Raw genomic sequence first — 14523 nt, 5'->3', positions numbered from 1 at the left:
TCTGTGCGTGTGTCTGTGTGTGTGTGCGTGTGTGTGCATGTGTGTGCGTCTGTGCGTGTGTGTGCATGTGCGTCTGTGCGTGTGTGTGTGCGTGTGTCTGTCTGTCTGTGTGTGTGTGCGTGTGTCTGTCTGTCTGTGTGTGTGTGCGTGTGTGTGCATGTGCGTCTGTGCGTGTGTGTGTGCGTGTGTCTGTCTGTCTGTGTGTGTGTGCGTGTGTCTGTCTGTCTGTGTGTGTGTGCGTGTGTCTGTCTGTCTGTGTGTGTGCGTGTGTGTGTGCGTGTGTCTGTCTGTCTGTGTGTGTGTGCGTGTGTGTGCATGTGTGTGCGTCTGTGCGTGTGTGTGCATGTGCGTCTGTGCGTGTGTGTGTGCGTGTGTCTGTCTGTCTGTGTGTGTGTGCGTGTGTGTGCGTCTGTGCATGTGTGTGCATGTGTGTGCGTCTGTGTGTGTGCATGTGCGTCTGTGCGTGCATGTGTGTGCGTGTGTCTGTGCGTGTGCGTGCGTCTGTGCGTGTGCGTGACAACGTCTACATGTGTTTTTGTTGCGTACGCTGCGTCTAGCTCTGACGCTGTGTGAGAGGCTTGTCTAGCACAGACCTATTGCTGGAACAATCAGAGACAATTCTGCTACAATGGCAACAGCGTTGGACAGCAGGCAGAGCTCTGTGTGAGCTCGTGCACGAGGGGGAGGACGAGACGAGCGCTGTTCCTGCTGCTCGAACCCCCCAGTCGCTCTCAGTCAGCTCCCCCGTAGCACTGCTCTTTATTGTGGTTACATGAATATGCATAGGCCCATTAACATATGACATCTTACACAGGCATGCATGTGAACAAAGAGTCTATGCATACGTGTAGGTATGAGTGTGTGTGAATGTGGGTGTGTGTATGTATGTGTGGGTCAAGATGTGGCCCTGTGAACGCCTCCTTAAAAAGCCGGTGCCAGGAGTCCAGCGGTCCCCTAAACAAAGGGCTCTTATACTTAAACAGATACAGAGTAGGTGTCCTCCTATACCATCAATCAGAAAGAGAAGGTACGACCTCGCTCATGACCTTAGGATGTGCGTGTGCCAGAACACTCTGGAAGGCTCACAGAGTCTTTGCAGACTACTGAGGATCAGACCTCTATCATTATACAATTGATTATATATTTCTAAGCATAAATGACAATCCATCAATATAAACCTAACACTGTGAAACAGTAAAATCAGCTGATCGTTACATCAAAAATGAGATCTGGAGTTTGATTGGCTCGGCCACGACAGGTGAGGCCTTTGTGGACAGGTGACCTCAAATCAAAGCTGTAGTTTTTTCTCGTGCAGCTTTAACAGAACCAGGAAGTGCGCCCAGCACACCTGACACATCACATCAGAGGTTCTGTGACATCATCACTGTGATGTTGACTACTTTATTATATTCTAAGAATATTTGTTCAAACAAACTGGAACTTTCCAGCTTCACGGAGACGCTGCGACCAGCGGCGGCGTTTAATGTGAGACGTGTTCAACTTGTGTCCAGACTACACCTGACTTCCTGCTGCGCTCGGTACCTGAGTTTGAAGACGTGTTTCTTCTTCTTGTAGTCCGAGGCGACGTCACACGTAGCGTCCTTCAGGCTGATGGGGAGCTCGTTGTGGTACGGCACGCCCTGGCTCGCCGCCTTGCCGTCCTTGTAGAAACCCATTTCTTTATTGTTGATGATGCAGTACACGTTGTGCCACGACCTGCGAATCACACAGCAGTGGGGTCAGGTGACGGGTCAGGTGACGTAGCTGCGTGCGAGGCACTTCCTGTGGGGCGTGGAGCTCACCTGTTGGAAGCCTTCTTGTTGTGGCCCTCCCACTCGTGTTTGCGGTGCAGCAGTCCCTCCTGGGGCGAGCTGGAGTCCCGGTTCTTGGTGGGCAGTGTGGTCGACTGACTTTTAACCTTCCTGCCAGAGGTGGGCGAGGGGGCGGGGCTCGGCTCTTTGGAGCTCCGTTCACCAACACCGTTCACCAGCTCTCCGTCCTCCACGCCGTCCTGCACAGGTGGGGTTAAGCAGCAGCAGATTCAGTTTAACACCACAGAAGAAGAAATATTAGCTGTAAATACACTTTAAGAAGAAAACAAAGGTGAAGCGTGTGGCGTGCGCCACCGCCGGAGGCATAAAGGTTAAAGTTTACTGACCCTGGGAGAATCCTGGTCCGAGGGCGGTCCGTTCTGAGTGACGGCGCTGCAGAAACACACACACACTCGTTATTGTCACGCTTTTACTTACGTGGTGAGCGTTATGACACATTTGCGGCGCTTTCACCTCTGCTGCGCCTCCTCCTGCTGAACTTCCACAGGCTCTGGAGATGGTGGCTTCCTCCTCCTCTCCTCCTCCTCCTGCTGCCTCCTCACATCCAGCAGTTCCAGCTGGAAGACACGTGTAAACATCATCATCATCATCATCATCATCACATTCCTCCTCATCACCCTATCCGGCTACCCCACCCTCACCGTAGTCAGTCTCTCCAGGGCGGAGAAGCGCTCCTCCCAGGTGGCGGCGGACTTCTCGAAGGCTTCGTGGCGTTTGATGAGCTTCTCGACCTCGTCCACGCTCTGGCCCAGCTCCCTGCTGGACAGGTAGGGCTCCTGACCCAGCAGCCAGGCCTCGGCCACGCCAGCGTCCCGAGAGAACTGGTGGACCTCCAGGACTGAGGAAGAGAGAGGAAGATTTTATGACTGAACTTATCAACGCGACTGCAGGCTCAACGTGTCATACAGAGGATGGCAAGGTGAGAGGTGTGCAGGTGTTTCTACAGGAGTGTGACCTATCACGAGGCTCCACAGCAAAGCCTTTAAGCGTGGTCGTTTTCTGTCTTTGTGGCATTTTTGTGTCTTTGTGGCGTTTTTGTATCTTTCTGGTCTTTTTGTATCTTTCTGGGGCCCGTTCTTCGTACCTCGCTTACTACATCCAAGACCAAATCATCGCGCTAACCGTGAGCTCGCTAATCCGGTTCTCCGAACACACCTGTTGTTGACGATTAGTACAGCTGGATGAAGTAATGTGAGATCACTGGGTGCCGTAAAAGGGGCTACGCATCGATAGTAGAAACATTGATCGGCAACCCTCTGATTGGTCGGCGAAAATGTCGAAGGAGCGTGCTCAGTATTTTCCGGCAGCAGAGCAAGAACTCTTGAGTGAGGGATTTCAGGAGTTTCAGAGTTTAATTAAAACACAAGGGAACACTGCAAAGGCTGCAAAAGCAAGGAGAGAGGGCTGGCAGGAAGTTGCTGACAAATTAAACTCGTAAGTAATTTAATAATAACAATAATAATGGAGTGGGTTGATATAGCGCTTTTCAAGGCACCCAAAGCGCTTTACAATGCCACTATTCATTCACTCTCACATTCACACACTGGTGGAGGCAGCTACAGGTGTAGCCACAGCTGCCCTGGGGCAGACTGACAGAAGCCAGGCTGCCATATCGTGCCATCGGCCCCTCTGGCCAACACCAGTAGGCGGTAGGGTAGATTTATTATATTACACTATATTATCCAATATTATATTACATTATATTATATTGTGTTATATTATATCCCCTTTCACATTAGAGCCACAACAGGACCCACTAGAACATGGGAACAAGTAAAAGTGAAATATAAGAATATTCTACAGAATGGTAATATTTATCACTTATATTGCTTTTAGTCTCTTGGAAAGAGACCCTGAAATAATCTGTTTGTTTATAACAGCAACCAAGAAAAGGGCAGAGCAAAAAAAGACAGGTGGTGGTCCTGCACCCCCTCGTCAACAAGTTGGTTAAGTAAATAATACCCTCACGGGAAAATCGATAGCTCTCTATGAGCACACTGTCGCGCTGAGCTAAAGGATCCTGTCTGTCCCGCAATATACGCTGAATTCTGAGGACTCTCCTTATCAATCTTGCACCTTCCGCAATGGGTTGGTCGCGTATACGGACAGGACATGGCTGCGACAGACTTCCCAAATCCACCTTCGCTTTTATAGCCGTGGTCTCTCATCTTGATTACATGAAGTAATTTACAATTACTACTGTGAAATATGAATTACATCTGTAATAATCACATACATGTAATAGAATGTTAATAGTTCATTTCCCTTTTTTAGGGAATGACCTGTATGTATCTGTGTGACATCAATAAATGGATCAAGTGCTGCATTATCTTTGGTTACAGTGATGTTATTTATTTATGGTGAAACAGTGGTGGAATATCGCTGTTGCTTTCGTATAAATGAAGCGGACATACCTGCGTGGCCGCGATCTAATCCTGTTTACATAAAGTAAACCTGCTCCCGAGCAGGTTTACGCTTACGGCTCTGTTGCTATGACAGCAAGTCCCGGATGAGCTTCGGGGAACCGAACGATCCAAGATCACGCGAAATCGTCAACAATCAAATCCAGCTAACTTACTTAGCGCGGTACGAAGAACGGGCCCCAGGACTTTTTGTATCTTTCTGGTCTTTTTGTATCTTTGTGGCTGTTTTTGTATCTTTCTGGTCTTTTTGTATCTTTCTGGTCTTTTTGTATCTTTCTGGTCTTTTTGTATCTTTCTGGTCTTTTTGTATCTTTGTGGCTGTTTTTGTATCTTTCTGGTCTTTTTGTATCTTTGTGGCTGTTTTTGTATCTTTGTGGCTGTTTTTGTATCTTTCTGGTCTTTTTGTATCTTTCTGGTCTTTTTGTATCTTTGTGGCTGTTTGTTCTGCTGTGTCTGTCTCACAAACTGCTGGTTGATGTTTTGCTCTTTGAGGATCAGTGAGAACAGTTCCTGCAGCTGTCAGGTGAAGACATCGTGCACACAGATGCAGACTCTAAGCTGTTCTCTGAGCGTAACTGAAGCGTGTCCTGATTGGTCAGTCGGGTTCGTTAAAGGAGGGCAAGAGCCTGGGGAGTCTTCATCAGTGCTGACTCATCACTGTAGTACCCTGCAGTGATGAGTCAGCACTGACCTATGACCTTTCAGCCTCTTGATCATCATTTTAATTGGATGTTTCATGTGGACGGTAAACAGGAAGTAAGCCTTACTCAGTCGCAGCCACTCCCATCGGTCCTCCCACTTGTCAATCATCTCCTTCCTCTTGTCGGTGAGCTGCAGCAGCCTCTCTTTAATCTGGAAAATATTTTCAGCTCCTTTCAGTCTCAGCTTTATTTATAGACTTTACAGACTGCAGTTCAACCCTGATTTTATTTGCCTCTGTCGTGCCTGTTTGGCTGTTTGACTTTGGTGACCCAGGTGTGTTTGTCCTAGTAAAGGTGAGGCTTTCAAAATATGAGCACTGCACCATTAAAACCCAAAACAACCGGGCATTGCTCCCTGTGACCAGTGGATGAAACGTCTGCCCATGGCTGTACACACACCAGGGTTTATTATTTTTGAATTCTTTTCATTTTCCAAATTTCATCATTACTTTAACTTTAACAATTCTTTTGTTGGTCATTAAACTTTCTTTTCTTGATTCAGCACCTTTTTCCTTCTCTTCTCCCAGTCTGTGTTTCAGCTCGTCAGCTGACAATCACCTGAGCGGCCATCAGTGTCTCAGCTCACCTCCTCTGAAGCGTAGTGCTTCCTGGCCAGCAAAGCCTTCCCGAGCTCAATGCAGGCCGTGAAGCTGTCGTTGCGGGCGTCGATCTCCGCCTTGATACCCTGGTGGTTGTTCATCAACAGCTCCACCGACGAAACGTCTCTGGACACACAAACGTCTTTGTTAGCGAGGCCGCCGTGAGGCGAGGATCCACCATTGTGCAGCACACGGACCTACCTGGGGTTTTCCTGGGCCTCGATGAGCCGGATCACGTCATCCATCCACAGCATCAGGTCTCGGACCATGCTGAAGAACCGAAACTTGTCCCCGGTATCGAGGAGGCGGAGCCGGCGTCCGTCACACGCCTCCAGCAGACTCCGCCACACCTCCAGCACCTCGCTTTCCCTGCGCTGGATGTCGTCTGCTTTGTCTCCGGCATACGCCGACTGCAGGCGCCCCGCATCCTCCTGCAGCTGCCTCACCTGCAACACAGGGTCAAAGGTCATAACACGTACACCTGCATGTTTCAGTCAGGTGCTCTGACTTTAAATCGCCTAATAAGGAAAGGTGACCTGCGTGGGAGTTTACATGTCTGGTAATTCTTAAGTCACGTGACCTTTAAACGGCTGATCAGCTGAACAGGAAGCTGTGGCTGGTTTCTGGCTGGAAATAACGTGCTCAGAGAGCCCGGCGCTCTCTGAGAGCGCTGGGCTCTGTCTGCACACCTCAGATACAACCCCCCCCCCCCCAAAAAAGCTGTGCCCAAGTGACTCCCAATAAAACCAGTGTCCCCACACTGACCTGTGTTCCCAGGGCCTGGATGTCATGTTCAAAGGTGGTGTGCATCCTCTGCAGCGTCTCCACCGTGTTCTGGTCCCGGCCCACTTCCTCCGGAAGCTTCTTCTGCTTGTCCAGGATGCGTGCCAGGATCTCCTTGGCGTCGTGGTAGAACTTGTGGAGCTCGAAGGAGGCGGCGAGGATCTGCGTCCTGGTGTCGATGAGCTCCAGCAGGTCGGCCCAGGCCTCGTTTAGCCCGTCCTTCCACTCCGCCACCGTGGCCGCATCGCTGTGCCCGGCGTTGATCAGCTCGTCTGCCAGCCGGTTCACGGCGTCCACGCGCTCCTGTCCAATGTTCCCGGTGTCCCGGGCAAACTCCCGGAAACGTTCCTGCAGCATCTGAGCAGCGGGCAGGGATCATAGGTCAGTATGTAATACTTGACAGAGTACACTCAGAGGAAGTACAATCGGTACGCACGGTGACATGCTCGTAGTCCTGTCCTAGCTCGTGTGACCCGGCCACCACCTCGCGCTCGGCGATCCACTGCTCGAGGTCGTCCACCTCTCGATTCAGCTGGAAGAGGCGGAGCCTCTCATCTAGTTTGCCCCGCCTCTCCTCCGACAAGTCCTTCAAGCCGGCATAGAGCTTATCCACCTGAGACTGACGCATGCTGATCCGCTCGCTGACACACACACACACACACACACACACACACACACACACACAGTTAAACTACTCACACTGATGTAGCGACAGACAGGAAGTGTCGCAGCTGGCTTCCTGATGTTGTCTGACTGCTTCCTGTCATGTGATGCAGGTGTGATGTCACTAAAAGCGGCTCACCTCTCCGGGTGTCCGTTGGCCACCAGCCCTCTGCTGGTCTTGGACAGCTGGTGGACGGCCTCGGCGTAGTCCTCCACCGCCTGCTCCATGATCTGATGCTTCTTTAGCATGGTGACGGCGCTCTGCTCGTCCTGATTGGAGCAAACAGTTGTAACGGTAATGATTTTGCTCTCACCCTTCTAATGTGAGTGTTTAATTTAGTTGACTTTCACAGGAAGCTGTGTATGATGTAAGCCCCGCCCACTCACCTTGGCCTTCTCCTCTGACATCATGTAGAGCTCCTGCTCGCTCATCCAGGCCTCGGCCTCGGCGGCGTCAAAGTAGTACTGCTGGGCTTTGTGCGCTTCCTCCAGCCGGCCGTGCCGACGCTCCACCTCCTCCATCAGCCGCTTCCACAGCTGCTGCAGGTCGGCCAGGCGGATCGCATCCCCGTTGGAGGACTCCTCCTTCAGGAGGCTCTGGCTGCGCTCCAGGATGTCATCGATGCGGGGCTGATGGCCCAGGATCTCCTTCTGCAGCGTCTGGGGATGTTTACGCCCACAGAGGTCAGACCGTCATCAGCAAACAGAGCATGCTGTGAGCGAGGCAAACATAGTCCTACCTGGTTCTTCTTGATGAGCAGCTGGACCGTCTGCAGGTTGTGGCCGTGGTCGGTGGACATGGCCACAGGGATCCTCTCCTGAACCCACAGCTGTAAAGGAGTGAGAGCACAGTGAGCGTGAGCGATGGCGCCCCTGAAAATATGGCGTGTGAACTTTACGTACGATCTCGTCCTCGACATCCCGGTTGAACTGGTGAACCTCTCTGGACTCAACCAGGAAGTTCCTGCGACGTCGCAGCGGCTCCAGCAGCTCCTGAAACTTATTTTCCACCACCTGCCTTCGCCCGTCCACCTCGTCCGTGTCCTTCACCTCCTGCCCCAGAGCCTTCACCTGGCTCTGGAGCTCCACCACCTCTCTCTGTCGCACCTCCACCTGGTTCTCCAGCATCTGCAAGCATAGAGGCACAGCTGTCACACCACTGCAGTTCAACTGCAGCTGCACAACATCTGTGATATGTTACAGCTGTGTTACTGTTGTGGTGTTACAGGTGTGGTTTCACAGGTGTGTTACTGTTGTGATGTTACAGGTGTGTCACAGGTGTGTTACTGTTGTGATGTTACAGGTGTGTTACGGTTGTGGTGTTACAGGTGTGTCACAGGTGTGTTACTGTTGTGGTGTTACAGGTGTGTCACAGGTGTGTTACTGTTGTGGTGTTACAGGTTTCACAGGTGTGTTACTGTTGTGGTGTTACAGGTGTCACAGGTGTGTTACTGTTGTGGTGTTACAGGTGTCACAGGTGTGTTACTGTTGTGGTGTTACAGGTGTGTCACAGGTGTGTTACTGTTGTGGTGTTACAGGTGTGTCACAGGTGTGTTACTGTTGTGGTGTTACAGGTGTGTCACAGGTGTGTTACTGTTGTGGTGTTACAGGTGTCACAGGTGTGTTACTGTTGTGGTGTTACAGGTGTCACAGGTGTGTTACTGTTGTGGTGTTACAGGTTTCACAGGTGTGTTACTGTTGTGGTGTTACAGGTGTGTCACAGGTGTGTTACTGTTGTGATGTTACAGGTGTCACAGGTGTGTCACTGTTGTGGTGTTACAGGTGTGTCACTGTTGTGGTGTTACAGGTGTGTCACTGTTGTGGTGTTACAGGTGTGTCACAGGTGTGTCACTGTTGTGATGTTACAGGTGTGTTACGGTTGTGGTGTTACAGGTGTCACGGGTGTGTTACTGCTGTGATGTTACAGGTGTGTCACAGGTGTGTTACTGTTGTGATGTTACAGGTGTGTCACAGGTGTGTTACTGTTGTGATGTTACAGGTGTGTTACTGTTGTGGTACAGGTGTGTCACAGGTGTGTTACTGTTGTGGTGTTACAGGTGTGTCACAGGTGTGTTACTGTTGTGGTGTTACAGGTGTGTCACAGGTGTGTTACTGTTGTGATGTTACAGGTGTGTCACAGGTGTGTTACTGTTGTGGTGTTACAGGTGTGGTTTCACAGGTGTGTTACTGTTGTGGTGTTACAGGTGTCACAGGTGTGTTACAGGTGTGGTGTTGCAGGTGTCATAGCTGTATATATGAGTAAAATCAAACCTCACATTGAGCTGTCCACCTGTCTGTTCTGCATTCAGGTGAGTGGAGGACGTACCTGCTGCTTTTTCAGCAGGATGTTGACGGACGTCAGGTCTTTGCCGTAGTCGTCGGACTGGATCTGGCCCTCGAGGCCGGCCAACCACTTGTCGAGGTCGGCGCAGCTCTGAGTGAACAGCTCGGCCTTGTTGGCGTCAAACAGACACTGAGCTTTGGTCTGCGTGGTGGACTCGAGCTCCTCCCACATGGTGTGGAGTGCCGACAGCTTCTCCTTCACCACCGCCTCCGTTTCCGGCTTCTCCGACACCAGGAGCGTGCCATCCTGAGGTCAGGACACACTTGGGTCAGGTTAAAGGTCACTGGGGGTCTCATTTATATGATGAAATGTTTAATTTGTATATTTTAGGCTCAGTTTTGCACCGTCGGTCAGCGTTAGCATGTGTTTTAGTAGCTTCTCTCGCAGCGAGCTCAGAGAACACCTGCCTGAGGCAAACACGGGCATAAAGTTGCAGCTCGTGAGTCGTGCATGCTCTCGTTTATCTTTTGTGTGAGCGTAGTGACTGCTGATTGGCTGCCCTGCTCAGGCGAACGGCGGTACCTTCTCGATCTTGTCCAGCCACTCTTTGTTGGACTGCAGCTCGGCCATGAAGGCCTGGTGCTTCAACCACTTGCTGTGCAGGTTTCTGGCCTCGTCGTAGCTCATGTCCTGAGCCGTGAGCATCTTCTCATTGATCCACAGAGACAGCTGCAAACAGAACAGAACACAGTGTTACGCAGGCGATGATATCACAGGACGCCGTCTGAACCACAGCGCTGTGCTTGTCGACGACGCCCCTGCTTCAGAGAGTGCGTTTTGCCTTTGGCGTCTAAAGCACGGCTTCGTATCAGAGACTGACCTCCTGGCAGTCTTGCAGGAATTTCTGCAGGTCTCGGTTGTCCTTCAACCTCATCAGCAGCTCCACCGCAGCCTCCCTGTTCTTCTTGTGCCTGAAACACAACAAAAAACCCAGATAAGACCGACCTTCACACACTCACCAAACCCAACATTTAGAGATTCAGAAACAGCAGCCGGAGCCGGGGTCACGGTGACAGCTATGGTTTGACGTGCTCTTTATGTTCCACAGCTGCTTTCTCATTAGTCTAGTGGATTTTGTTCATCTGGCGTCTTCAGTGAAAACTTGAAAACCGAAGACTGACTCCAGACTGAAGAAGTCACTTGGATGAGTGACAAAATGGGAAGAACACACATTGATTCCCTTCATCACACTGACGGATCCTGCACAACTGGAAAGGCTGAAGGTCAGGGTGGCACCTACACCTTCCTGTGGAACCACGGGAATGTACCGACTACGTCTGCTGAGGAGAACGCAAGAAAGGTTCTTCTGCAGCGAACGAACATGCTGTGAAGCTTTGGCGCACCTGTCGTCGATGGAGGTAACTTTCTCATGGATTCGATCGCCGTTGATGTTCCCGTCGCTGGCCAACCGCCTACCGGCCTCAACCACGCCGTTAATCTTGTCCTCGTTGGCGTCCATCGTGGTCATGAAGTCCTCTTGCTTCTTGATGGCAGCCTCGGCCCCCTCCAGGGTCGTGGGCATCTCTGTGTGAGCCAGGACGTACTCCTGCGGGGCAGACACAGAGAAATGGCGAGTTTTTAAAGCACAGGCAGGAGCAGAAAGGGGAGGAGGTGTTAATCGGGCATTTACCTGGCTGTTGAGGAAAGCCTCCGCCTGCTTGGTATCCCGAAGGAACAGCTGGTAGGCGTGGGACTGCGACAGCAGGTTCTGCCGATTCTCCCACATCTTGTGCAGTTCGTTCCAGCCGGTGTCGAGCGCCTGCAACCGTTGTCGCAGGAACATGTACTGAGCGTCTGTCTGGCCCTGTGTCACCATCTCGCCCATGTCCCGCATCTTCTGATAGTCCTCCTCGTAGTTCTGGATCTCATTCTTGATGCCTTCATGTTGGGCCATCAGCTTCTCTGCTTCGGCAAGCGTGTTGGGCATGTCCTCTGAGGCGATGGCGGTCTGAGTGCGAGATAACCACGACTGGAAGTCGTCCAGCTCACGTAAGAACTGCTGCAGTTTCCTGGCTTCACCCAGAGACTCCTCTCGGTTCTTTAGCGTGTTCTTCATTTCCTCCCATACGGCTGTGATCTCGGCCAGACGGCCCGTAATGGCGTTGGCCTGATCGGGGTGCTCTTCTGCCAGCCTCCGGGCTTCGCCGTGCATTTCACTGAGCTTGTCCTCGATGGCGGCCAGGTCACGCTCCATGCCGGTCAGTTTGCGCTGCAGGGCCATGACCCCTGTGAGGTCATTGCCCAGCTCCTGGGTAGACTCGATGACTTTGGTCTTCTCTTTGATCCAGGACTTGGTCTCGTTGCAGTCGAGGTGGTAGTTCTGCACGCCCAGAGCTGAGTTCAGGGACTCCTTCTTACGGTCCACAAGCTCACGGAACAGGCTCCACCTGGAGGCAGAGCAGAGGGTTATCACGGCAGCTTCCACACCTGACTCTCACAGGTCAATGTTTTTGATTTTGTTATTCTTTGGTAGGAATCTCTGTACCTGATGGTCGGGTCATACCTGTTATTGAGTTTGTCCTGCTGGGTCTTAATGTCCTTCTCACTCGGGTGACCGCTGTGCATCAGCTGCCTGGCAATCTGGTTCACCACAGCGACACGAGACGCCTGGCTGTTCATCTCCGGCTCAAGACTCTCAAACCTGCCAGAACACATCATGCTTCAGTGCACGTGTTGCAGTGTATCACAGTACATTTGTATCATATCTATCTAATCATGGAGAGTCCTCTTCACACACTGAGGTTAGTTATGGAGTTCCACAGGGTTCAGTGCTAGGACCACTTCAGTCCTTCAACGCACATATTAAACAAATATGTAAGACTGCTTTCTTCCATTTGCGCAACATCTCTAAAATTAGAAATATCCTGTCTCAGAGTGACACTGAAGAACTAGTTCATGCATTTATTACTTCCAGGCTGGACGACTGTAATTCATTATTATCAGGAAGTCCTAAAAACTCCCTGAAAAGCCTTCAGCTGATCCAAAATGCTGCAGCAAGAGTCCTGACAGGGACTAGAAAGAGAGAGCAGATTTCTCCTGTTTTGGCTTCCTGTTAAATCCAGGATTCAAAATCCTGCTCCTCACATACAAGGTCTTAAATAATCAGGCCCCATCTTATCTTAATGACCTTGTAGTACCATATCACCCTATTAGAGCACTTTGCTCTCGCTCTGCAGGCCTACTTGTTGTTCCTAGAGTATTTAAAAGTAGAATGGGAGGCAGAGCCTTCGGTTTGCTCTGAGGCAGTGCTGTGTAACTAATCCTACCTGTGCTGGTTAGATATGTGTGAAACCCAGAACACGACTAACTCAAGATGCTGGAGAGAATTTGGATGGAAACATCTTACTCGATTCTTTCTTACACCAAAAATCAAAAGTAAGCAGACTCAAGTTTGGAGCAGATGTGGTAACATGGAAGCTCGTCATACGCACGTGTTTGGGACCTGAAACTGCATCATTTTTGGAAGAACGTGATTCTTGTAATAGGCAATATGTTGGGCTATCAATTACCACACGATTTTAAAACTGTATATCTTGGGAATATTAGAGAGTATGTTATGTACGACGACTTGATAGCTGCAAAGAAAGCTACAACAAGAAACTGGTACAAACTGGATCCGCCTTCTTCAAAACACTGCTTAAATGTTGTTGGAGGAATCTATGCAATGGAAGAAATTACTTCTCAGATTAAAGGAAGATATTTTCGTTGTGGGAGAAGTGGACATTATACAGCACCAGGGAAAATTAATGAAGAACAAAACATTTAAGGTCTATAACTCTGTATATCTATTGATGCATGCCTGTATAAAAGTATATAAGCTGGAGTGTGTATGCGGAGTAAAGGCAGGTGTGCATGTGGCAGTTGATTAGAATGGGCACCCACACCTTTTGTTCGCTTTAGTTCTGTTTGTTTGACTGTGTGCTTGCATGGTTATTTCGCCTGTAATGTAACATGTTTGTGTTTAAACTGCGACAACACTATCAATAAAAATTACAGCGTCAAAAACAAATCCCACCTGTGCTGTATGACCTCCAGGTCCTCCAGTTTTTCCGGGATCTCCATGCTGTTCAGCCACTGCTCCTTCTCATCGATCCAAACTTCGCAGGCATCGGCCTCGCTGAACATTTTGTAGCGGGACAAAGCGTCCTGAAGCGCCTGCTTCCTCAGCTTGGTGAGGTCGGCGACCTCCTTGTAGCGCTCCTCGATACAGGTCAGCCGACCGCGGACCTCCTCTGACTCCGCCTCCTCTTTTGGCAGACAGGCGACCTGCTCGTGGAGTGAGTCGATGACCGGTCTGTAGCTTGCCACCTCTGCCGCTGCATCTTTGTGCTTCCTGGCCAGCGCCTGGGTGGAGAACTCATCGTGGCCGGTCTCCCCGCTGGAGACGATGCGCAGGGCGTCCAGCATCCAGGCATCTACGTCATCAGCATCTGCCTGGAACTGGTGGAGGGCCAGAGCCTCCTCCAGCCTTTTCTTCCTCACCGCTGCCAGCTGCTCCAGCGCTGCCCACTGAGCCTGCAGGTCGGAAATTCGCTCTTGGATCTTCGTGGCACCGAAGTGTCCCGCCTTCACCATGGCCTGGCCCTCCGCAATGGTGTGCTGCAGGTGGCCGGCACGGCCGCTCATCTCGTCTTCCAGGGCTCGCTGCTGGCTGAGGAGACGCAGCGCCCCCGTCAGGTCCTTACCGTGCTCCAGAGAGGACAGGATCTGCTCCTTCTCACGGATCCAGCCTTCCTCCTCCGCCATCTCCCAGAAAAACTTCCAGAGACGGCGAGACTCCTCCAGACGGGCACGTCGCTCTGCGGCGAGCTGAGTCAGCTCCTGGTAGCAGAACTCAAGGTGGGCCACCCGGTCCTGGATGACCTGTGGGTCACAGGGCTTGTAGCCTGGACAGGAAGGAAGGGAAAATGTAAAAGTACACCTATCGGAGGAACAAGACTCCTCCTTATTAAATGGATAAAAATACTCAAGTTCAAATCAAACTCAGAGGCGAGGAAAGGCGCCTGCTGCTCACCGCTGTTGCTGGCAGAGTGCTTGTTGGCGTTGGCGGTGACCGCCTTCACCCTGTCGGCCTGGATGGCAATGTCTGCCTCCACCAAGGCGTGTTTCTGGAGCAGGTCCTCCACCCCCAGCAGATGCTTCCCATAATCCTGAGACAGCAGCAGCATCTAGAACCCA

General features: G+C 51.1%; 1 protein-coding gene and 1 pseudogene across 3 annotated transcripts in view; one reads left to right on the top strand and one right to left on the bottom strand.

The window, feature by feature from the left end:
- Window positions 1-14523, bottom strand: part of LOC146708644 (spectrin beta chain, non-erythrocytic 1-like) — a 30497-nt gene that overhangs the window by 1915 nt on the left and 14059 nt on the right. For all 3 annotated transcript variants that reach the window (XM_085460637.1, XM_085460636.1, XM_085460638.1), the window contains 22 exons: window positions 14360-14513; window positions 13361-14231; window positions 11849-11986; window positions 10976-11732; window positions 10689-10891; window positions 10166-10256; window positions 9868-10014; window positions 9328-9591; window positions 7905-8129; window positions 7742-7831; window positions 7389-7661; window positions 7141-7271; window positions 6775-6979; window positions 6321-6695; window positions 5757-6001; window positions 5543-5681; window positions 5023-5107; window positions 2474-2670; window positions 2286-2389; window positions 2159-2204; window positions 1803-2011; window positions 1543-1716 (listed from right to left, as the gene is read on the bottom strand). In XM_085460637.1, the coding sequence (XP_085316763.1) occupies window positions 1543-1716; window positions 1803-2011; window positions 2159-2204; window positions 2286-2389; window positions 2474-2670; window positions 5023-5107; window positions 5543-5681; window positions 5757-6001; window positions 6321-6695; window positions 6775-6979; window positions 7141-7271; window positions 7389-7661; window positions 7742-7831; window positions 7905-8129; window positions 9328-9591; window positions 9868-10014; window positions 10166-10256; window positions 10689-10891; window positions 10976-11732; window positions 11849-11986; window positions 13361-14231; window positions 14360-14513 (5123 nt within the window). The remainder of the gene's footprint in view (window positions 1-1542; window positions 1717-1802; window positions 2012-2158; window positions 2205-2285; window positions 2390-2473; window positions 2671-5022; window positions 5108-5542; window positions 5682-5756; window positions 6002-6320; window positions 6696-6774; window positions 6980-7140; window positions 7272-7388; window positions 7662-7741; window positions 7832-7904; window positions 8130-9327; window positions 9592-9867; window positions 10015-10165; window positions 10257-10688; window positions 10892-10975; window positions 11733-11848; window positions 11987-13360; window positions 14232-14359; window positions 14514-14523) is intronic.
- LOC146708645 (uncharacterized) lies at window positions 8267-9248 on the top strand (annotated as a pseudogene).

The sequence above is a fragment of the Copadichromis virginalis genome, linkage group LG6 (assembly GCF_057382275.1).
Source record: "Copadichromis virginalis isolate Kocher_CV1m ecotype Utaka linkage group LG6, C_Virginalis_male_GT1.1, whole genome shotgun sequence".
NCBI lineage: Eukaryota > Metazoa > Chordata > Actinopteri > Cichliformes > Cichlidae > Copadichromis > Copadichromis virginalis.
This window is presented reverse-complemented; position numbering and strand designations above follow the sequence as displayed.